Source organism: Pelmatolapia mariae, linkage group LG6, assembly GCF_036321145.2.
Source record: "Pelmatolapia mariae isolate MD_Pm_ZW linkage group LG6, Pm_UMD_F_2, whole genome shotgun sequence".
NCBI lineage: Eukaryota > Metazoa > Chordata > Actinopteri > Cichliformes > Cichlidae > Pelmatolapia > Pelmatolapia mariae.
In genome coordinates, this window is record NC_086232.1 from 8,739,722 (window position 1) to 8,764,575 (window position 24,854).

The following is a 24,854-nucleotide window of genomic DNA, read 5'->3' on the forward strand; positions in this document are numbered from 1 at the left end:
TAAGTATGAGTATACATATAGCTATGGTGCTTTTTTGAACTTACATTTTTACATATTGGCTGATGTTTTTCATGTGTTTGTATTATTTAAAAAAACATGTTGTGCCATCTCACCAGGGGCGAGTACTTGGTATATGAGAAAGATGAAGTTAAAGCTGAAAAGCGGGAGTGGAAGAAGTACGATTTCCACTACGACAACGTGGCTTGGGCCTTGCTCACCCTCTTCACCGTCTCAACTGGAGAGGGTTGGCCACAGTGAGTGGATTACAAACACACACAGAAACCCACACACAAATAATAAACTCATTTTTTGATCAAATTTGTTACTGCTATACAAATTTTACTTTGTGACAGCGAGAGTTTTACTTCAGCACACAAAAAGTTTGTTTTCTCTTAAGCAACGATTGTTAATATATGAAGTTCCTCTTGGTGAGTTTTGGTGCTGCTGTATGTAAATAAAATGTAAAACTGAACTGAATGAGTGAAACTGAGCCACCGGGGATGATAATATATGTTTCAGTACATTTTTATTTAGCCTTTTTCCTCCATCTCTCCCTTTTTTTAGGGTGTTGAAGCACTCAGTGGACTCCACCTATGAGAATCAGGGCCCGAGCCCAGGTTACAGGATGGAAATGTCCATCTTTTACGTGGTGTACTTCGTTGTCTTCCCCTTCTTCTTTGTAAACATCTTTGTGGCTCTCATCATCATCACCTTCCAGGAACAGGGGGATAAGATGATGGAGGACTACAGCTTAGAAAAAAATGAGGTGTGGAGAGAGATTAAAGTTGCTTTGTGCTTTTTCAGATGTCTTGTGCCAAAGTAAATTAACCGTAACACGCCTCCCCTGTCTTCTCCTCATCCAGCGAGCCTGTATAGATTTTGCCATCAATGCCAGGCCTCTGACTCGCCACATGCCAAAGAACAAACTGAGCTTCCAGTATCGTATGTGGCAGTTTGTGGTATCTCCGCCCTTCGAGTACAGCATCATGGCTCTAATCGCGCTCAACACCATCGTCCTCATGATGAAGGTAGAAGTCGCCCTCTGAGTGAAGTATAATGCATCATATGTCACTAATGCCGTTCTCATTGCTTTCCTGTCTATGTGTGTGTCTGCAGTTCGAAGGTGCATCGATGGTCTACAATAATGTCCTGAAGAACCTCAACATTGTGTTTACCACCTTCTTTTTCTTGGAATCAGTGCTCAAGATCATAGCATTCGGCCCTCTGGTGAGACTTTAAATGAAAACGACCTGCATACAAAAACACACTTTCCTTATGTAGGCTGACCCAGTCTATATGCACCAATGTTTCATCCTATTATTCATTAATAAAGCAGCTTATTTTGGGAGACAGATCTAGATCATGTTTTTCTGGAAAAACCTAGAGTGCACCGTGTGGAGCAGTAGTCACGCTAGCAGCCTCCTTTCACCCTGTCTCTACTGTAACATCAGCACTATTGGATCGGGGCTCCTTACCTCCTTCTGGCTTCAGGTTGTGAAAGATGCAGATCTTTAAACATCTCTCGTTTTGTTGTCTTTCTTACCTGACAGAATTACTTCAGAGATGCCTGGAACATTTTTGATTTTGTGTCTGTCCTTGGAAGCATCACTGACATATTAGTGACAGAATTTGGGGTAAGTGCTGTACGGTGTTTGGACCAAATGAACAATAAAGAATGATTTGTCGAATATAAAAGAGGCTCAGAGGAAAAGCCAGCTTTTTTGCACATGTGGTGACTGGCCTTTGGAGACGTCTGTGAAGTCCTTAAAATGAGGCAATCACTACTCAAGGCCTCACTGGCCTGTATTAAAGCAATTAATTCATGAGATATTAAATATTTTTAGATGCAAGAGATATTCAATATTAAGGCTTAAGCAAGACTATGAGGAATCCTTCCATAAATCTTGCTTAGCCTTCTTAAGTCTTCAGTCCATCATAGATAAATAATACCTTCGGACTGATTTTTGGACTTGTCAGAGATCATTTATTAAAAGTAATCTGGATCAATAGGTTGCCACCCAAAAAAGTGTCCTCACATTATGTAGATGCACATTTGCAAAAGTGGGACTTAAAGAAAAAAAGGCAGTCGCTGGCCGCTCCTCCTATTATGGAAGCTACGGTAGATGGTGAACATTGTATCACGGTGCAACTGTTGTTTCTAGTTCATTTTGAACCTGTCTTCAGTGAGCAGTCTCTCGATGTTACCTGTGAGTCTGTTGGTACTTGTATTTGTAATAGTATGTACATATGAGTTCATATAAGTGTGGATATGAGACCAGTACTTCAGTAGATGTTTCAGCCTCTCTTCACTGTCCAGCTGTTGTATCATTTGTGCTTGGTGTTTTTTGAATTTGGCATCAGGCTTTCTTATACTAAGTCTTCCTCTCATTCACACTGACTAGATTAGCAGTAACTGTGCTAAGTACTGCCATCTAGCAGTGTTTGCAGATGATTAAAAACACCCTCTGGCCGTGTTGGAGGGGCCACATTTGCATGACCGCTGTGTGAACAGGCCTTAATTGACACCTATGCTGCTTTAAACAGTGAACTGATTGTTTCAGACAGCTGATTGATTTTTTGTCAGGATGCTGCCAGGTGGTAGCAGTTGAACTGCTGCTAACACTTACTTTTGTGGTGACTTTTCAAACATAGCCAAAAACAGCTTTTGCTTAAAGTTAACTGAGCTGGCTGTATATTTACAAAAAGAAAAAAAAACCAATAAGATTATTATTTTTCTCTTTAACACCTTGGTTTGCTTTGTGTCTGGTTCATTGTTAAAGATTTGACATATCTGCTAAACAGAAGGGCACGAAACACCAGTCAACTCAAGAGGATCCCAGACATTTTTAAGTTAATGACTAAACACTAATGTATGTAGAGGTCGATTCATTTATTCCTAGTTTTAGGATCTGGACAAATAATAACACTTCAAGCAAATATCCGGATTCTTCTGTTTAGTGTTTTAAAAGGAAGCTGTTGTTTCTTATTTTCTTTCTTTTGTACAACACCAATACCAAAAAAGTTGGGACACTGTGTAACATGTAAATAAAAGCAGGGTGCAATGTTTCGCAAATCTCACAAACCCATATTCTAGCTGCTCGAGAGTCCTGGGTCTGGTTTGTCATAGTTTCATCTTGCACCCATGTTTTAGTCACAGCCTTTGCTCAGCTGCTGTACAAACCTGTTTGCAAGGAGCAGGAAATTAGAGTTCTTGTAGCTTATCTCTGTCAGTGAGGGCTTGAATAAGTTGTGAATCATGCACACCTACTCCACTAGTGTCAAAGAATAAAAAATATGGAGCAGCAAATTGCCTTTGACTTCAAATAAATGAACTTTGGTTAATGAAAGCTGGAAAAGAAGAGAGGCTGAACTTACTCTTTCCCAAATGAACTGCTGTTGTCTTGAAGTGTTTCACTGCTTTTGTGATGACGCCCATATTGATTCTGTCTTCCTCTTCTATCTCTTCACATGCTTTCTTTAAACCTCTCTACTTTGTTGGCGCCCTACGCCCCTCCCACTCCCTCCTCCTCTGATAAAATCCATCCAATCAAAATGCACTATGAAATCCTTCATCGTGTTCTCCATCCATGCTGCACCATGACATGTGGTGGTGGTCCTGTGATGATGATGATGATGATGGTGATGGTGTGTGTTCCATGTCCAAATAAAACACACAACCAACACCCGCCAACCCACCCACTTACCTTCTCCCCTCCTCCCCCAAAAAATATCTTTCACCCACTCATATTTTACTACAAATGAAAACAAAAATCCTCCCCATTCCTTTTTCTACATATTGGCATATGTAGAATCCGGTTGGTTTGTAATTTATCTCTCAAAAACTTTCTCCTGCATCTTCATTGACTGTGCACACCCTCGATTCATTTGTTGCTCCCCAGTCACCTGCTCTCTCATGGCCAGTCTTAACCCTGAACCCAGTGCATGCGCTTTCTGGATGTTGGACTTTTAAACTCTCTGAACTTCCTGGTCACAGTACTTCACTCATCCGTGGACTGATTGTAAAATAGTTCAGGTGGCTCCTGGGACTAAATTCTGAAGCCAGTTTTCTTCATTGATCTGTGAGGTCAATGGACATTTGTCCTCCAAAAAATTAAAGGAACACTTTAAAAACATATCAGATCTAGGTGGGGTGGGGGTGGGGGGGCATGCTGGATATCTACACTTATAAGGACTAATGTGTTAGGGGGGGAAAAGGATACCACATTAATATATGGAAATGAAAATTATCAGGCTAAAGAGGGTTGAATTAAAAGACACTATAAAAATAAATAATGAGGCACGCTAGTCTATTTTAGTCAATTTTGCCAAAATTTTATTGCAGCAGCTCGAAATAGTACTCAGTAGTTTGTTTGGCCCCCACATGCTTGTATCCATGCCTGACAATGGTGGGGCTTGCTCCTAATAACAAAATGTCCTGGGGGATCTTCTCCCAGATCTGGACCATCACAAGATAGCGACCAGGTCTGCGACCACTAATCACAGTCAGTTCGAAGCAAGTTAGGTGAGTCAAGATGGACTCAGTCAACTATCATTTTATGATTAAATGAGGTCACGTTAGCAAATTCATGCAGACTATTTTTAATAATACACCATGAAAATCACAAATCTGTTAATATCTACATACAGTGCTGTAAAAACATATTTGCCCCCTTCTTGATTTCTTATTTTTTGCATATTGGTCCCACTTAAATATTTCAGATCATCAAACTAATTTTTATATTATACAAAAATATAAAATGCAGCTTTTAAATGATTATTTCATTTACTAAGGGAAAAACATTATTCAAACCTATCCTGCCCTGTAAAAAAACGAATTACCCCACTAAACCACACTAGACGCATTATTTCTGTATTATTACAAATAGATTACATGTATTTGCTAACTTGACCCCAATAAATAGTGAAAAATGATTGCACAGTGACTCCATCCTATTACCGTTCTGTTACCATCTTGATGCACCAAAGTTGCTCCAAAAACAGCAGCTGACCATCAGTCTAGTAACCATTTTACAGGCAACAAGCTCATAGCGCATGGCCACCGTGTCATTACACCTGGTCCAAGATTACCAGGTGTTATCTTTTATATACAGTCTATAGATTCATCCATAAAATTTCCAGTAGTTTGGTAAATTTCTTGCCAGGGTTACTGATTAAGAACGCGAGGTGGACAGTTTAAAAAAAATATTACTTACAAGGCAAAGCCAAACTTTTTTATATTTGAATTCTGTAGTTTGAGATGTCTGCGTTCCTCACAAGAATGCATCACACACAAATGTATCAGAGTATTAAACCTTCAAATACAGTTAAAAGTAGAATCTGCACCAGTGGCCCTCTCTGGACTGCATGTCGGCCAGCTCCTTTCTCCTAAAGTATGCTGCCTGAACTGAGGCTGCTCTCTGGTCCTTCTCCCACGCCACTCCTCTATACCACTTCTTCCTCATCCTCCTCTTTTTGCCTTGCCTTTGAACGACAAAATGCCAGAGCCTCACCAGAGTTTGGCTGTTGTGTGTGAAATATTTTCTCTGTGTGACATGCCAAAAAAAGCAGAAATAGGCTCAGTACAAATTCCCAAGGGCATTGGCAAAGATCCCAGCAGTAAGAATCACATATTTTACATTTAACTTATCAGTTGTTTTCAAAAGGGAACAAAAAATACCAAAATCTTTAGGACATACAGGCATCTATATCTTAATGTCACTCTAAATTAAGGTTTGTCAAATACTGATTGGTTGTTCTCCTCTAGAGACAACAGAGAGCAACCTAGCATCCTCTAGATGGGAGCAAACTCAAGCCATGCTCTGTTAGGGTTTGTCATTATGTGTGTGCGTGTGGTTGTGGTTGACAGGCACATTGCACTATGCTCCATCTGATGTGGCCTGCTTGCCCCCACCCTCCCCAGAGATCAGTGCATTTTGTTCTCTTAAAAAAAACTGTTTTGTTGTATCAGATTGGATGATGACCTTTAAACTCTTAAAACTCTTCTTCTTCTTTTTTTTCCTTCCTCCTTTTTTCCTTTCTCTCTTTTTTCCCCTTCAGCCTTTTTACTGAGAGCCGTTATGTTTGCTGTTGCATTCATTTAGTTGGTTTTGACTTCCCTTCTCTCTTTTTCTTTGTCCTCTCTTTCTTCAAGTGTTGATTTTGGTTTTTCTGTTTGTTAGAGGAATGCTGTGCAGGTGCGGCATACTCAGTGAAACTCACTGTGTTCTCCCTTTGTGCTCTAGAATAATGCCTTCAGTTTGAGCTTCCTGAGGCTCTTCAGAGCAGCTCGCCTTATAAAGCTGCTGAGACAGGGAGAGACCATTCGCATCTTGCTGTGGACCTTCGTCCAGTCCTTCAAGGTATTCAGTCAATAAATGACACAATCAAAAGGTATGCACATGTCACAATACACTTAATGGGACTAAAAAGTGTTTCCTATCTGCCATGCTAGGCTTTGCCATACGTGTGCCTGCTTATTGCCATGCTGTTCTTCATCTATGCCATCATTGGCATGCAGGTGAGTACTGCTTACAGAGTCCTGAGATTTTTACATTTGATGGGTTGGGACAGTTAAATGCTTCAGCAACAGTGTGAACAACACAGAATCTGTTCACAAAGGGTAGAAGTGTCTATCCTGTATCCAAAGGTTTACTTACATTACACATCACAGAAGTGCAAGTAAGATAAAAAGAGGTTAAATTAAAGATCTTCTTGTGCAGTCACAGTACGTCTCATAAAACATGTCACATACATGCCTCAGAACCGCTAAGGGAACACTCCATCATCACAGTGTGACACAAGTCAGTTAAACTTCAGGGATATCAGGCTGTCCACAACTCTAAATTGGAGTGGAATAAAATGAATGGATGGAACCACCAAAAATATTGTTGCATCATAATTAACTAGACAGATTCATATAGCTGACGTTTGACTTTGTGTTTAACTGTGATGACCAAGTGTTCCTTTAAGTTTTTTAAACATCATAGTATAAATTGTACTGTAAAGTATACATACTAATCTCAAGTCAAAGGCAGGGTGAGGTAATGAGCTACTTTAAGCTTCAAAAAGTCATCACAAGGGTTTCATTATAGGTTTTGTATATAGAAGTAAAATCTGCAAAATAAGCTGGCAAATAAATACTGCAGTACAATATTAAAAATGCAAGGTGTGATCAAAATGTTTGCTGTAAGGTTGTCTCCTTCCAGCGGTGCTGCTGTTTCTGGATGCCACTGTGGGAGTGTCACTTTTGCATCTACTTTTTTGGGTCGAAATCGTCACATCTCAACTTAAATTTGCTTTTGAGAAAGAGGATGAAGTTGCAAGGGGGGAAATCAAAAATCTCCTGCCTTTTTAAAGTGCTGTATACCAGTGCGGCTCTGGACATTACAGTAGAAATCTGCACTGACATTCTGACCCGGTAGGATGAATTAACAGTGCACAGCCCCATGCATGTTGAACAAGCATGCATATTGTTGTACTTCTAACCTGAAGAGATCCAATCCAAATGAAGCAGGATCCTTGGAGTCTGTCCACAGATGCAACAGATGATAACAAAGGGAGGATCATCCAAATTAAGCCTTGTTTATTTTTTGTTTGTTTATTTGTTTCCTTTTAAGGGTTTAGTCATAATGCAATACATATGAATAAAGAAAATGTTTTTAAAAATGGAAATATTTAGTAGGAATAAAACTTAAACGACGAAAATGATGTACAAATTGACAATTAAAAGTCGAGTGCTTCAGAATATCTATTGTTGATGTGTTAATGTGCTGAAAACGCTGCAACAAGGCAGTTCCTGTTGTAACGACGTTGCCTAAACTTCTTGATTTTTCCTTGTTTCACTGCTGTTTGTGTGTAGTTGTTTGGGAACTTAAAACTAACTGAGGATGATGGAATCAATGAGCACAATAACTTCAGAACCTTCTTCATGGCCCTAATGCTGCTGTTCAGGTAAGACTTTACTTCCTCTCTTCTTCTCCTGTTGACGCTCAGTCTTTTTCTCCTTAGAAGCAGAAGGACAGTAGCACTGATGTGCTATTGTATATGTTATCATATCTTCTATATTAATAATCTTCTATGTTCATATCAAGTCGTGTACAACTTCTTCTTTTTTTAATGTCTCTCATAGGAGTGCTACGGGTGAAGCGTGGCAAGAGATCATGTTGGCTTGCCTGGATAGGAAGGAGTGTGATCCTGAATCAGGGAATGATAAAAAAGAATGTGGCAGCACCTTCGCTTACACATACTTTGTCTCCTTTATCTTCTTGTGCTCTTTTCTGGTGAGAAAACCCACCGAATACACTTTTACGCAGTTGATCAAAATATGGGTAATAGAGCAGGTCGTCTACCAATCACAAGGTCGGTGGCTGCTTCAGTCGATGCGTCAAAGCATTCTTGGGCTAAATACTGAAACCCGAAAAACTCCTATGCGTCCATCAGAGTGTGAATGTTAGTTCAAAGTGCTTAGGTATAGATAAAAGCATTGTATGAATGTGTTTGATTAGGTGAAATTTGTACTAGAAAGTGCTTTAAGTAGGGCAAGAAGGCCACTATGTAAGCATTTCAGTCCATTCCACTCCACCGCCACTTTGTTAGGTACACCTATTCAACTGCTTGATAAAGCAAATATCTAATCAACTAATCAAATCACAGCGATTGAATACATTTAGGCATTCAGACGTGGTCAAGAAAATCTGCTTAATGTGTCAGACGTGTGACACTTTGTTTTTGCCAGATTGGCTGGACGGGGTATTTCAGAAACCTCTGATCTACCGTGATTTCCCCATGCAGCCATCTCTAAGATATATAGAGAATGGTCAGAAAATGAGAAAATATTCAGTGCGTTGCAGTTCTCTGGGTACAAATGCCTTGCTGATGTCAGACATCAGAGGAGAATGAGTATCTGTGAGTGTACAATACTTCAAATCTTTGAAGCAGAAGGCCACAACAAGTACCACTCCTGTCAACAGAAAACAGGAAACTGAGGCTGAGGCTATAACAGGCTCAACAGAAGTGAATAAAATGTTGCCTGGACTGTTGATTTCTGCTGTAACAATAAAATGGAACATGAAAGCATGGATCCATCCTGCCTCGTATCACCAGCCACTTTGCTGCTTCCTGCAGCATAACATGCTCAGATCATCTCAAACTGGTTTCTTGAAATGAAACCAGTACATAAATGGCCTCCGCATTCCTCAAGCATACGCTAGAAATAGAGATTTGTTTAATGAATGTGCAGCTGATAGATCTGCAGCAACTGTGTGATGCTGTTGTGTCAATATGGACCAAAATGTCTGAAGAATATTTCCAGCACCTTGTTGAATCTGTGCCAGATCTGAAGGCAAAACATGGGTCCAGCCCAGGGCTAACATGTACCTAATAAAGTGGCCAGTGAGGGTATGTTATTGTCTGAAGAAATTTTTTACATCACTGTGTTTGCGGCATACTTGTTCCAGATGCTGAATCTGTTTGTGGCTGTCATCATGGACAATTTTGAGTACCTGACTAGAGACTCTTCCATCCTGGGGCCTCATCACCTGGATGAGTATGTAAGGATATGGGCCGAGTACGACCCTGCCGCCTGGTGAGTGACACACAGGTGGACTCAAATCCACACAAAAATACAACTAAAACACACACTGCACACTGTTGGAAAGTTTTCTGATAAAAGACATTAAAGATCATGGCAGCTAGATTTTACAGCGATATACTGTTATTTTACTGTGTACCTACACTAAGCTCCAAAAATGGCATCTTAGTGTAAAAAAACCCTTATAGTACTGTATTATATTAAAGTCTTACAAAATAATACTGTCAACTTTTTGAATACCATTGTACTGTTACCATTATAATGCTTCCAGGGTAACGTCCACATAAACAGGGGTGCACATAAGTGGTCCGCAGGTGCGCATTCTCTGTCAAAATAAAAGAAACGCACCAGATAAGAAGTTGCAACGGGCGTTTGCGTACATAAGATTTTCTGGAGGAGGACAGACATTTGTTTAGAACTCTTAAAGATGTCGAAGAAGCAAGCTCCTTTAAGGAATTACTTTGGTGTTCCTCCACCTCCAAAGAAATGTCAGAAGGAGTCCGAACCACAAAAGAAGCGCGTATTCTCGGAAAAGTGGTTGCAGGAGGTGAGCTGGCTTCAAACAAATGATGAACGCACAGAGATGTGGTGCAGAATATACCGTGAAAATCCCACTCTAGCGGAAAAAAACAGTGCCTTTTATATGTACGCAAACGCGCGTTGCAACTTCTTATCTGATGCACAACAGCGAATGCGCACCTGCGGACCACTTATGTGCACCCCTGCATATAAACTTTATTTCTGTAAAATGTAACTACATTAATTAGTTTTATTTTCTTTATTTATTTTTCTTTATAATAACCTTATTCCAACCCCCTCACCACATTGTACAGTCATGGAAATGCTCAGTATTCCACATTTACTGCACCCTGAAGCCTGACATGATGCTGCAGTAGTCTCAGTCTTGACAGTTCATTGCTAGATAAGCCTTAGCACTGTTCTTGGCCACACAAGTACTAGAAACAACATCACATTTTCACAACAACTGAAGTAGAAACACAAAATAGCTGAGATAATCAAGATAAAACACGATAAATATTTGAAGCAGCCAACAAAAAAACTCTATTGTACCATAAAAATGCTTGTTTTTATATTTTGTACCGCTCTCTGTGGCCACATACAGCCCATTTTGATGTTAAGTGGGTCGCCCCAGTGAAACAGTTCAGCTACAAGTTTAATATCTGAGATGTCTACATAGAAGAAAAGAAACATGCAAACACAACAATATTTCTCAGTTTTTCCACATGATAAAAAAACATGTTGCTGTAGTAAATGAAAGCAATCTTTCAGCATGACTCTTGCGCTTAACCTGTAAGAAATAAATATGAGTTACGAGAACGTAATAAAATTCATCTGAAAGTCCATAATTTATGCCTCCTTCACATTTTCCAAAGCTGTCCAGTGGGTCAGATTGGTGTGTTTGCCAGGCCAATTCTGGCCCCCGGGCCTTATGTTTGACACCCCTGATACACAAATGTATAAATAGTCTTTTGCTGAATGTAAAGTAACATCTTAACCCTTGACTTTCTCTCCTGCCCTGAAATGGGTAAAGACTGGTGTCGTGCCGATGTCTTATCCGAGAAGCGTGCAGATCAAATGGGATCTACAACGTGTGATGATAGTTCAGAGTGGGACAGTTAAGGCTGGCCTGCTTGAGCATTTTCCAACCATCTATTTCTCTTTTTCCTCTCTCTCTCTCATAACTTTAAATGCCTTCTCTTCCAAAGTTGAGATGAATGTGACCCTCCCTTCTCCCCTGTGAATTTTGAGCGTGCATGCTAAAGATGAAGTTTTTTTCTGAATCTTTCTGCTTTTTTTTCTTTCTCTTCTTTCTGCTCCCTTTGTATTTCTTTTCTCTCACTCTGTATTTTGTGTGTTCCCTCACCTAACCTCCCCTCCTTGTATTTTTCTTGCAGCGGGCGCATACATTATAAGGATATGTACAGTTTATTGCGAGTTATCTCCCCTCCTCTGGGCCTTGGCAAGAAGTGCCCACATAGGGTGGCCTGCAAGGTTTGGACCAAACCCCTAAAGCACAAACTTAAACGCAACCTGCTCGCCTTTAAGAGACTGGAATGAATGTTGCTCTCTATCACTCTTAAAACCAATTTTTTCTTACTTCAATTTTTTGATTTCCATTGGTTTGAGTTTTCTTTTCGGGTTTGCTTTAAGCTCATTTCACCATTTAACCATTTTTTTGGTGGGGGGGGTTCTGTTGTATATGCATTCTGACATGACAATGAGAATGTTTGGGACAATGCAGAAATGCACACACACACACTCACTCTCTTGTACACACTCACACACACACACACACTGATACCAGTGTGTGAAGCATGAGGTGGTGCACTGCACTCGCTATTGTCTTCTGACTGAAAGCTGGGGAAAATTACACTGACATGTTTACTTTGAATTCAGGATTGTGTAAACATTAGACTTTAGACTCCAGTCAGCCATTGTGTTTTATTTCTGCTTGCTGTCTAATTTTGCCTGGGCAGAAAATGGTTGAGCAATGTGCATTGTTCTTGTTTGAGTTGGGGTTCGGGTGCGGGAGGCAGGGGTTATTACAGAGCCATACAAAGAGAGTTTGGTCTGAGCTTAACAGCCAGTGTTTTCCAGCCATGTGTCACAGGAAGTCAAAAGTGTGCAGACTTTGATTGTACTCCCTGAAGCAGCTCATTCAGGTGACAGACACTAGTTAAACTAGCAAGTACGAGCTCTTGTTGCTAGCTGAAATGAAAAGCTGCTACATCTTTAACTTCCATGGCACATGTTTGGGAACAGCTGTCCTAACCTGTTTGTAATGTTACATTTTAAAGCCACTATGTGTAGTCTTTTGTGCATTTATACTGATAGATTACTCATACAAAAATGGAATATATTTCTTTAAAATAGATCGCAGAAACACTAAAACATTGTGTTTTATGTCACTAGGAAAAAATCGCCATAGTTCAGCCAAAATCTGTATATAAAAGATGCACAAAACCACCAAGTCTTGTTATTACGCCTCAATTTTAGAAATATGGCCATCTAGGCTTTTGGAAATCATTGCTGCATTATAACCTAGTGTTAACAAGGTGTGACCAAACATTATATGGCTATATTACATACACAAATACCTGCCCATTAACAGTAATTCCACAAAGCAAAACTGGAGCCAGGACCGCTTAGAAAGTTTTATGTACAATTAGTCATATAGCAAATCTAACCCTAAACCCGTACTTTGAAGAAAGGCAAAACAGACTCTTTTTGATATATTTTTCATTGTCTAGCCTTAGCGTTATGGTCATCATCAATGATGACTCTAGAAGGTTAAAAGTGTGCCACCAAATCTACAAACACTTCACTTCAGCAACTCCAACTAGTTTATCATAACTTGGTCTGTATCTCTAGAAATGTAGCAGCATGTCATATCAGCGCAGGTCACAAGGCTGTGAATGGCCCATTCTGATCAGCATTTGTTTATATGGATTTCCAGTTACTAATTTCTTTGTAACTGGAATTTAATTTGGTGATTGAGAATGGAAGAGAGGAAACTTCACTGCCACCTGGTGTTGGTGGTAAAATCGCAGAGCACGGGGATAAATGCTAACAGCATTGGTTACTTGTATAGTGTGTATGGTAGGCTCTACATTTATTCAAAGTCGAAGTATAAACTAAGATGGATTTTCTGAATAATGGACTGGAGTCAGTCTCAAGTGTCCAGTTGAGGAATTGCAGTTTTTCTTCACTTCCTTATTGGGTTGTCCTTGTAGCACAAAAGGTTGTTTCAGATATAATGATTGAAAGGGGGTTTTTTTTTGAGTAGCTTCTTTTCTAAACCCCTCTTAACTTGTATGGACTATCAAACCAGTACACGTAGTGGCTTTAAAAATTAGACACACCAAAACCAGTATTTAGCCTGTTACATTACCTTTATATAAAATGCACCCTGTACTTTTAGCACAGTAATATCGAAGTTAAACGTACTTTTGCAATACTTTTCCTAAAGCTAAAAGGACTAGCTACTATTAACTATTTTCATAAGACAACAAATCAGCTATCAAACGACCTCCTATAGTTCTTTAAGTATAATTTTCATGTAAAATCAATCTGCAGGAGTTGGGTAACTGTTATCTGAAGTACTGTGATGAGATGGCCAAACTTGCTCTGTTTGTGGCTCTGGTGTGTGGGGGACAAAAAAGGAAAGGGGCAGGGTGTGTGTGTGGTTTGGGGCGAGGACTCTTGACATTAAAAAATAGTCTTGTGTCCACCAGGTACCTCTTAGTAACTGCTTGTGTCGGCAGAGGTTCGTGGGAAGATTTGTTAGTCATACCGTTTACATTTGCTTTTTGAAGCTACTGCTAAGTAGCCAGCTGAAGTGAAATTACAATTTATTTTTAATTCACATTATAGTATTTAACAGTTAAAAAACCCAAACAATCTGCATCGGGCTGCAGATATGTATGTTCACAATGTTACACCTTTCCATCTGTTAAGTTGTTCTTGTCCTCTATTGACTTAGTTATATTTGACTTGTGAGACTCTAATATGTCTGTAGTAGAGACCTGTTGTATACAGGGTGTATCGGAAGAACCACCCAATTTCAAAAGGCTATATTTGTTTAAGTAATAGACATAGAATTTTGCAGTAAAGTTTTAAATACATGGCTGAATATAAAGTTTTACTTACAAAACATACGATGTTCACAAGTGCTCGATGTGTCTCCCTCCGGATGCATAACATACATCCGTATGATAATCAAACTCATCCTATACTTTTGCAAGCATGTCTGGAGGCATGGCAGCCTCTAGCAATCACGCAAAACTCTCAAATCCACTCTTTCTAACAGTACGTCTTTTGATTATTACTGCTGAACAGCTGCGAAATTGAAGTACTTTGAAATTGAATGGTTCTTTTTGAGGTGCTTTGTACCCTTCAGTAGATATTACACTTCATTCAACCTAAACTAATAGGTACAAGCTATCTGGACAGGCTAATTCTGAGTTGCATTTTATTGTATTAAAAACAACTGATGGTTCTCAAACAACCAAAACTTTTTGAATACCTTCTACTTAGCTGCTACCCTTGTTGTAAATGTGTCGTGACCTTTCCCATCTTGAGGGAGGGCTCCCCTGAACATCTAAAGGCACAGCTGTGAGTGGAGGTTCCTGGTGGAGACTAAGCCTCAATAATGGACTGCATTGACTTGTCACTGTGACTCACTCCGATCTCTGCAGCGGTGCTTTCTTTGCCTGCTAGAAGCCCCGCTGCCAGTTCTATCCGAGCGGCGAAAGAGGGCACCGACTTTTAACGAAAAAAAATACCCACTCAAATCCCCTTTTCGACTCGCATAGAACGGTATCTTAATAGCAAGTAACTAAACTAAATAACACCTCCTCCAACCCTCCCCTTCCCTAACCTTTCTCCCTGCCTTCCTCCCTTCCCTCCTCTTCTCTCCATTAACGTTACAATATATCAAACTAGAAGCCACGTAACACACCCCCTCTTTCTCTCTCGTTCTCTTTCCTTCTCTTTTTCTCTCACCACAGCAACCACATATCCACAGTGATCAAAACAATAACCTCTGTGTATTTGTTTCCCCCCCTCTTCCTTTCCTTTGTCGGTTTCTTTTTATTTCTCCTCATGTCTCCCCTGAACACACCTCTGTCTGTCTGTCTCCGTCCTTCCCTCTTAATCCTCCTCTTCCTCCCTCCCCCCATTGTTTTTCTTTCTTACGTTTTTACGTCGTCCGTCTTTGTTTTGTCTGGTGTGGGTGTGTTGGCGTATGGGGTGTTGGATGCATGTGCATATATGGTGCACGTGTGTGTGTTTGTGTGTGCGTGTGTGTATGTGTGTTCGTGGCCACTCCAGCGGCCGGATCAGTTACACAGACATGTATCAGATGCTAAGACACATGTGTCCGCCGCTAGGCCTCGGGAAGAGGTGTCCCGCCCGGGTCGCCTATAAGGTAGACTCGCCCCCCACCTTACCCCTCCACCCCCCTCAGCCACCACCCTCACCTCCTCCTCTCCCTCCCCTCTCCCACCATTCTTTTCTTCCTCCTTTTCCCCATCCATAAAGTCTCCGTTCTTCAGCCTCCCCATCGCTGGGGAAGAGAACCTCTTCTCTTTCATTTGCTCAAGCCTCCCTGTCCCTTTTCCTCCTCCTCCTTCTTACCCACTCTCCTCCACGTCCCTCCCTTCTTCCCTCCCTCCTCCCAGCGGTGTTCTCCTCATTGTCTGTTAGTGGTGGTTGTGGTGGTGGTGAGCGCTGTCCTCTCTTTTTTCTCTCCGACCGCGGGGATGGAGGGATGGGCTTTTGTCGTGAAGTGCAGTGATAGTGGATTGGTAGTCAGTCCTCTTTCTTTGATTTCCTCCCGTCAAGCCACAGGAGTAAGGGAACGGAGGAGGCTTTGCCAGTCCTTCTGCAACCTGCACGGACGCAAGCAAAACACAGTTAAAGCACAGGTGTGACTTAGAAAGTAAGAAAACTTTCAGATGTCCATGTATTTTTAGATTGGTGTAAGTAAGTCCACTAAATATTAAATGACTACTTTCAGTTTTCATTTCTTTATAGCCTATTTTGTTCTGAAATATTCAAACTTAAGAAAAAAAATTGTTTTAAAATATATACTTCTTCTTAATCTACATTTATTCATTATTTATTACAGTTTGCATTTTAAAATTATGTCCTATAAAATGCTTATAGAAATTTTTAGTGCAGTGAAATTATGCTTGAAAAATTGTGAAAAATATATAATTTCCACACGCCATTGATTTACTTCAGGAATCATATACAAGCAACACTTAAATTGAGATAATTTTATTAAGGGTTTTATTCATGCAGTGCAATATTTGCTTACGATGCGGGTACAGAAGGACCGGCAGGGGTTTCTGTCTTCAAACCTCTGTGCCTCTTATTCCTGTGGATGGCTCTATTATTCTGTGTATTATGTAATACACACGCACACACACATTACCATACACATATACAATGCTAACACAAACATGTTCTGGCCCTTGTAGTTTTTTTTCCTCATTTTTCAAGATGATTTTTTGACATTCAAGCATCTCTGGCTTCTTTGTTCCTCAGACCACCAGTGTAGAGATTTGGATTGAGCATTTCAACATTCATTGTCTCTTCGTCTTATTGTCTGCTCTCTCTTTACACCTCAGTTGAGTCCTTCTCAACCTGTCCTGGCTGTCCTTCTTCTTATTGCCATCCAGATTCACTAAAACACTGTTGACAAGATGGTTTGGTGCTTTTTGTGCTTCAACCAGGAGGGAAGTGATTTCTCTGATTATTTATTTTTTTAAATGACATCAAATTAAGCTTTTTTTTTAATTAAAATCAGGAAATATGTAACTTACACCTAGAAATTCAGCAACAGCTCAAAGGGTTTTGTGGTTAGCAGTACTCGCTGTATCTGTCGGCAATTATTAGGAGCCAAAATTCACCTTTCACAGAAAATTCATTTCAATTTTTTATTCAGTTTTATTCAATTTATTTGTTGCGAGGACTGAGAAGGAGGGAGACGAAACAAAGCTACTCACAAGTGAGTAGGTTGTAAAATACACTACTGGAAAATTATTAATAATGACTGTGTTCCCTTTTTGGTGAACCACACTATAGTTATTGAAATGTTATACTCTTTAAAAATAGTAATATTTATGGTCACGGTCTTCTTTGTAGGGTTGGCGTGAAAGGATCTAATCTCTAACATGTGATGGTGTTGGTTGAAAAAGAAATTAGAAACATGCTGCTTACCTGAAGCAGGAGCTCAAAAATAGTAGCTCAGAAAGTCGGGAATCGATAGCTACAGTGTATCCAGAAAGTACTGACAGTACTTCACTATTTCCAGCTTTTGTAATGTTACAACTTTATTCCAAAATGGTTTAAATGTCTTTTATTACCTCAAAATTCTACTTTACTTGAAATTTTTGCAAAGTTATTACAAATATGTTAATTATTTGAAGAATTCACAGCAAAAAAAAATGTCCCTTAAAATTATTTCCCAAGAGACAACAGTCACTAATTCACGCAAATACTTAATGAATTGGCCAACTCTGTTTAGCCAGCACCAAATTAGATCTGCCTGACAGATCCTGTAATGAGCTACACCTGATATGACTCCTAAAGTCAATTATCTGTATGTGCAGTAGATCCACTTATCTCCAAATATCTGTGTGTACAGTAGCTTCCCATTTATTATATGTGGTGAGTGAAAAGCAGTAATTTTAACAATTATTAGAAAAACTCCAGCGTTACTCATTTCTGTTGAATCTGGATGTCAGTAATCTTTGTACTATCCATTTGCCTCTCTCATTCTTCCTTTTCCTCTGTTTTCCTCTTCTCTCCACTGGCTTTTGACCTTCTGCCTGCCAGCTATCCTTTCCCTCACATTCTTCTGTCTTTCTACTTCTACATCCACTTGTCTGTCACCAATTAGGAGCCATCTTCACTCCTTCATTACATCCCTCTGTCAAGCCCACTCTGTCTCCACTTTACCTCTCCTTCCTGTTCTTTCTCTTGGTTTCCTCTCCAGTATGTCAAACTGTCTTGGCACTAGCACCCATCACATACTTCAGCCATCAGAACCTTCCAGTATTCATTTACACAAATCCGACAAAAAGAAGTCAATTAAAGAACCTTGTGATATGAGAAACAGTTAATGAATAAAGAGGGGAAGGTTTACATTGCTCTTAATATTTAGGCAAAGTTCTCGATCTTCACTTTAGTGGACACAAAGCCCTTTACTCAAAGTAAAAAAAGAAAAAGCTGTTAAATGTGTATTGCTACGACAGATTGTCTCTTTTGAACTGACCTCTGTCAGTGTTGTTTTTAGTCTTCGTCTTTATCTTTTGTCGTGTTCTGTAATTTTCAGCCTCTCTTTTCTCTTTTCTATCTACACACACACTCTCAGTTCTCCTCTCAGTTTAAATCACACTGACTCACGTTCTCTTGATTCCTCTTTTACTCTTTCAGTGTTTTCACAACCCTCCTCTCCCTGCTCATTCTCACCTTTACCTTTTTATCTGTAACTACATCTCATGACCAAGCTTAGAGTTGCCTAGTTTAGCCCGACTAACTGTTATCCCTGCCATGTGTCCCCTTTGATACGCCCCGGTCCCCTTACCCTACAGCTCTATTACCACAAAGTCTGGTTGGTCCAAAACCAAAAAAATAAATAAAATAAACAGAAAAAACAGAACTTCAATCATCTGTTTTTTAAACTTCTATATGATTTTTTTCTTCTTTCAGGGAATGCCACAACTCTAATCCTCTCTAACTCTTACACCCCCTTAAGACACTGCACCCGTCTGGCATTGAGAGAGATCTTGACTTGATACGAAGTAACACCTCGCTGTCCAATTTGACTTTAGGGCAGCCATGAATGTAAAAAGTAGAAGGAGAAAACAAAAGAAGAATCCAAAAAGTGTGAAATTACCTGTCAATCAGTAGGATCAATCCGATTGGATTGAGGATACTCTCTTTGCGCGGATGCACGGCTGCTTGTATTGTAAAAGTGGGTTTTAAGGGAAGTCATGGGGAGTAGTGGGCTGGGTTAGGTGGGAAGAGTTTGGGCTTAGATAGTGGGAGTGAAGTAAATGCATGTTGCATGCTGTGTCCGAGTTTGTTGGATTTTTCTATGGGGTGTTGCATGAAATCCTCTTTGTCGCATGGCTATGGGCGACATCAAGCCTGCCTGCCTGTTGCCTGTCGAGCGCTGTGGATGTTGGCCGATGCCCTTTGCCTGCTGCACACTTGGCTTTGGGCATGCCCGACACTTGCACACACTCAGGAACACAAGAGCACGTACACAACTCCACCGCCATCGTACTACCGTGCTTGCCATCGTGAGTGCCCAACGCTCATGTTCGTAGGTAAATCTGATGGATGTTAACTGGTCAAGATAGGAACGGCAAGCGACCCCAGCTGGCCTAGCTTGTTCAGTTCTATCTGCAGGTTTCTCCATTGGTTTTACCTGGTATAGACATTTAAAGACAGGGAACCTCTTTAGAGGTAGGGGGAGCTCTATAGCAGTTGCCTCAGTTAAACAAAACCACAGCAGTCTCCTGAAAAATAGCAGAATTACACCAGTGATACTGTTATTGTTCTTCAGTCAACTTATTTTGTCTCTAAAGGACTCCAATTAAGCACTCTTAATTGGAGTCTGTGCAAATAATTGTGTGTAAGTGGGAGGGAAGGGATGATTGTTGGGGTAGGGTGGGGTGGGGTGGGGGGGGGGGGGGGGGGGTCGGGTCTGTGTATGTCTACTGTTATATCTATCTATATGTGTGTAACAACAGAGATGTGTAAATGCACCCATGCATTCACACATTTAGGGAACATGGGCACAGGTTGGGTCGGAGGCCATTTCGGCTCCGATTGTTCTTCCTTGTGGTTCTCAGCTCTCACAGTTGCTTAGCAGCAGATGGCCCTCATTGGATATAGCTGTGCTGTTTCGTAGAGTATCACTGGAAAAAAAAGAAACAGGAGACACTGGAACTCGACTATTCAACATTCTGTCATCACGTAAATGCTCTTGCACTTGCCAATGCAAAAAATTAGCAAAGCTGTGCAACAGACCTAACCCACGAATTCTCAAGAGTCACTCTATATGGCACACGTTTATCAGAGGATTCACGGACTCTACACCCAGGCATCTGTGCCTTAATTCTAATCTCTCTCAGGGAATATTGACTAAAACCTGGACAAATCCGGTCCAGCTGGAATTGGCTGTAGTCTATGGAGCTCTCTCAACCCTGCCCCCAACCCCTCATCCCCTCCCCTTCCTGGAGGTTCAGGCACACCACAGTTCAGCAGGGACACATCCCTTTCTCATCCTCTCATCCCTGACTGGCTTTCCACAGAGGCTGCTGCGCATGGATCTACCGGTTGCTGATGACAACACAGTGCATTTTAACTCCACGCTCATGGCTCTGATAAGGACAGCACTGGACATAAAGATTGCTAAGGGTATGGTATGAAGTACTGTGACACTTTGAGTCTCTTTCTTCACAGTTTCTGTCTCTTTCTCTTGAGAAGTATGTTTTAGATTATTGTAGCAAATATGACAAATTGCTAACAAATTACTTTTGTGTTTTTGGGTGAATGTTTGGATGCCTGAATGGATAAATATATTTCTTTTGGGATTTCATGCCATTGTGCCTCTCTTTTGGTCGGTACCTTGCTCTTTTTGTGTCTGGGGGCTCTTCACATGTGGTCGGACGTCTCCATGTGTCTACAAATGTTCAATGTGTGTGCATGGACGCTTTTGGTACATGCTACCCAGGTGGTGCAGATAAGCACCAGATGGATGCGGAGCTTAGAAAGGAGATGATGGCTATCTGGCCCAACCTATCGCAGAAGACACTGGACTTGCTGGTTACCCCTCACAAGGGTAAGTTGTAGGAAAACAGCACAAAGTGGTGTGTGTGTGTGTCTGATCACCAACTCACCAAGAGGAAAGCTTCTACCAGCCAGTGTCATTCACTGCTTTGCATCTCCTGATCAGGGAACAACAACAAAAACGCACACATTAACAGTACTTACACACATGCATACATTTACAAATGTAAATTCTTTGCAAATGTTGCTCCAATACTTTGGGCCAGAGCAAAATAGTACATGCATAAAACCAGACTAATATCATCAATTGGGCGGTAAATTTAGATGGATGATGCCTCTTTGTCACACCGTGTCATTTGTGTTCAGGGTCAGTCATTTAATGAATCCAAATCCAGTTAACTTTACACTTCAGAAGTTTTCAAAGTTACTTCAAAGCCTTCACTGTACATGAGGTTGGGTCAAAATTTAGCACTTAATCAATTTGAATAATTTTAACTCCAGGTCCAGGAGAGAATAATTTGTGGCACTAAATCAATTGGTAACTGGGAAGTTTTACTTGCTTTCTGATCATTCACTGGGGAAAACTTCAAAATTGTGCATTTTGGATAAACTTGGTTAAAATGTTAACACAAAAGGTCTCCTTTTTACCTCCTTGTAGGATTCTGTGTACATTTTCTACAGGACGACCAAAGTAAAAGTGTTGAACTATAATGACTAGCTCCACGTTTGGCAAAACCCAAAAATTAGTATGTCATCAACAACACCTCATACCAGCTGTAAAGCACGGTGGTGGAGTGATGATTTGGGATTGTTTTACAGCAATGGGACCTGGGCCCCTTGCACTCATTCAGTCCACCATGAACTCATTCAAATGTGAGGCCGTGTCTCCCACAGCTAAAGCTTGGCCCAACATACAGCAGGTCAGTGATTCCAAGCACAGAAACAAATCTACAATAGAATGGATGAAAAAGAAAAAGATCAAGGTGCTGCAATGAAGTCCAGACTGCAACCTGATTAAAATGCTGTGGAGAGTTAAATGAATGCCTGCAGACTTCAGTGAACAAAAGCAACAGTGGGCCAAAATTCCTCCACAACAATGTGAAAAACTGATTACTTGTACTTAGTCCTTATGTTTTGGTATCAGGCTCAGCTTCTAGCTGTAACTCCTGTGTCAATGTAATCTGCTAATATAGCTTATGGCTCTGAAATGGAGGAGCATCATTAGTGCTCACATGTTCCATAATATAGTCTGGGCATATCACATTGATCGGATAAATTTAGTCCTGAAGATGGCTTTTGTTGTAAGTTGAATACGCAGAGGGTATCTTGTTAAGTTCTCATAAAGACATGAGGGCTCAAATTCAGCAAACTAAGGGACCAACGTTTTGACCCACCCTCATGTAGTTGAAAAAGTGTTTATAGTAAAGTAAAATTTGATATGCCTTCACTAACTATACTAAAGTGATTGTACATAAAAAAGGTGGGAACTTTATTCAGCTTTGATTAATTTTAAATGGAATTACCCTTTAGATAACATGTACAGATACAGCATACCATACTTACATTCACATGGGCACACAGACGCATCACATAAGTGTAGAAACAGCAGGACACAAACCCACACCATCAAACTATCCACCCATTCAGTCATTCCTGTTATCAGGAGGTGCCTACTATAGAAGATCCTCTATAGAAGTCTTTTCACTACAGGAAGACTTTAGGATTAAAACTTTATACAAATGTAATGAATGTAAAGCCTGATTGGTTAAAAATAAGTTTATGAAAATGCATATAGTGCATGTTTACTTCTTAGTACTTTGACCTAATGCATGGCATTGATTGAGATATAAGATATGTGTGGTCATATCTTATCACACATTAATATCAGTTTTAATGCTCGAAGACTTTTAGCCACGCCACTTTGAAAAGGGTGCCACAAGTATGCGGTGTAATCTAGTAATTCACAGTGTTCACAGACAGTTGAAACAAAGCTCAATATTTTTCTGATTTTAAATATTTATGTGTTTCACCCAAACTCTGGGGATACGTATCCGGAGTTTTTGGAAAAAAATTGAGCTCCTTTTTTTCTCAGGGATCACTTGGCTGTGGTGTCCACGTTTCTTAATGAGGTGGCTGCCTAGTCCTTAATCTATAAGGAATTTCTTTTCCTTGTATGAAAAGATGATAGTGAAATAATAAGAGCATGTCCTTCGAAAAGATATAAGAACAGCATCTGCCTGTGAAAAGACTACCAGCTTTGTTACTGTACTGTGTTGTGATATTGTATATGTCTGTAGTACACCAGCAAGTGAGCTTAACCCTGTTTCAGCTAAGGCTTCATTCGGGAATGTTTGCACAGTGGTTACTGATATTCTTCAAAAAAACAAAAAAATGTATTCGTTTGTTGAATGTTAAGTATTTTGATGAAGTAATACAGGTTCTTATTTGCCCTTAGAAAGTGCAATATACATTTTTTTTGAAAACATGACAAGCTACAGTTGCAGTGTTCATAAGCAAGATATCATTTAAGAACCGCCAGAAATGCTCCTTTAACATTTAAAGGTATTTGCTATGTGAACTTTCAGACTGTGTGCTTGCTCATAAATTTCTCCCAAGAATTCATTTGTTTTCATATTTGCCAGGATGGCTTTGTTCTGGGATCCTCCCACCCTGTAAAACGCATATGTGGAAATCCTAAGGTGGGAAGAACGCCAGTAAAATCCAGAGCAGACATCACTGATAACAAACATGACATTGATTAAGTCATAATGGAATGAAATGGAGAAGCTGGTGTGGAGGTGGGTTGCAAATCGGCTTGCAGTGGCAGCAGTAACTGTGTGCAGACTGAAGCAGTTTAAATAAATTTGCGCTAATGATCAGATGTGGTCCCTATTCTCCCAACAAGAGCTCAAACTGTCCCACTGACATCCTGAAATGCATGAAAGCGGTCATGATACAACTCTTGGCTCAAACCATGAAATTGTCCCTGCTGCTGCCTTCTTGAGAAATTTGGATGAACCCAAAAACAAGAATCTCTGTTAATTTCTTTTTTTTTTTTTTGTTTAAAAACGTCATCGCTTGATGATACGGGGACGTGCCCATCAGTCTAGAACAGGGGAAATCTGGGCTCATCAGACCACATTACCTTCTTCTATTGGTCCAGAGTCAAGTGTTTATGCTTCCTAGCAAAACCCAAACTTTTCCAGTTGCCTAAATGGTTGGTAAACCTTTAATTTATTTTATTTATATATTTGATTTATTTATCCACATACCAAAACTGCTGAAACTAAAGTTTTTCTTTGCTCAGAAGTATCAGTAACCTCTGATCAAATATTCTCGGCTTGTACCTCTGTCAGCTAAAGCTAGGAGCGCCTCAGCTCAGAAAAAGCAAATGCTGAGTATTTTGTTGACGTTACAGTTTTATTTATTTTTTAATGCTAAGCTAATATCTCCAGCTGCTGGTGGATTATGCATGTTGTGTATTTCTCTGTCAGTGTTTGTGTCTTGTCCCCCACTCCCATCCCTCCCCCATGGCTCAGGGTCCCATCACACTCGGGTCTAATCTTGCAGGGTAACTTGTCATTTTCTCAGCAGCCACAGACTTGACGGTGGGCAAAATCTACGCTGCCATGATGATCATGGAGTACTACCGGCAGAGCAAGACGAAAAAGCTGCAGGCCCTGCGAGAGGAACAGGTAGACTCCAAGCCAGAGAAATATTCCAAATACCGAAAGACTTTTTTCTTTTTGTGTTCCTCCTCCTGGTCGTCTTTTGTTTGCCGTTCTTCTGCCAGATATGGATTTAAAAGAATAAGAAACATGTCTTATACATTTAAATCCTGTGCTGACTCCCAGCTACACTTCTGAACACAGCTTACCTCCCTCTTGCCCTGTACCGTCTCTTTTTTTTAGCATGCTTCTAAAAATCTGCA

The 24,854-nt window shown here is 40.3% G+C and overlaps 1 protein-coding gene across 1 annotated transcript in view; it reads left to right on the top strand.

Moving 5' to 3' along the window:
- cacna1ab (calcium channel, voltage-dependent, P/Q type, alpha 1A subunit, b) overlaps positions 1–24,854 on the top strand; it is a 103,211-nt gene that overhangs the window by 60,230 nt on the left and 18,127 nt on the right. The window contains exons 27-40 of the mRNA XM_063475783.1: positions 117–254; positions 565–766; positions 864–1,028; positions 1,117–1,227; positions 1,551–1,634; positions 6,243–6,359; positions 6,452–6,517; positions 7,859–7,950; positions 8,129–8,279; positions 9,456–9,583; positions 11,506–11,602; positions 20,446–20,551; positions 20,868–20,975; positions 24,515–24,618. Coding sequence (XP_063331853.1) covers positions 117–254; positions 565–766; positions 864–1,028; positions 1,117–1,227; positions 1,551–1,634; positions 6,243–6,359; positions 6,452–6,517; positions 7,859–7,950; positions 8,129–8,279; positions 9,456–9,583; positions 11,506–11,602; positions 20,446–20,551; positions 20,868–20,975; positions 24,515–24,618 — 1,669 coding nt within the window. The remainder of the gene's footprint in view (positions 1–116; positions 255–564; positions 767–863; positions 1,029–1,116; positions 1,228–1,550; positions 1,635–6,242; positions 6,360–6,451; positions 6,518–7,858; positions 7,951–8,128; positions 8,280–9,455; positions 9,584–11,505; positions 11,603–20,445; positions 20,552–20,867; positions 20,976–24,514; positions 24,619–24,854) is intronic.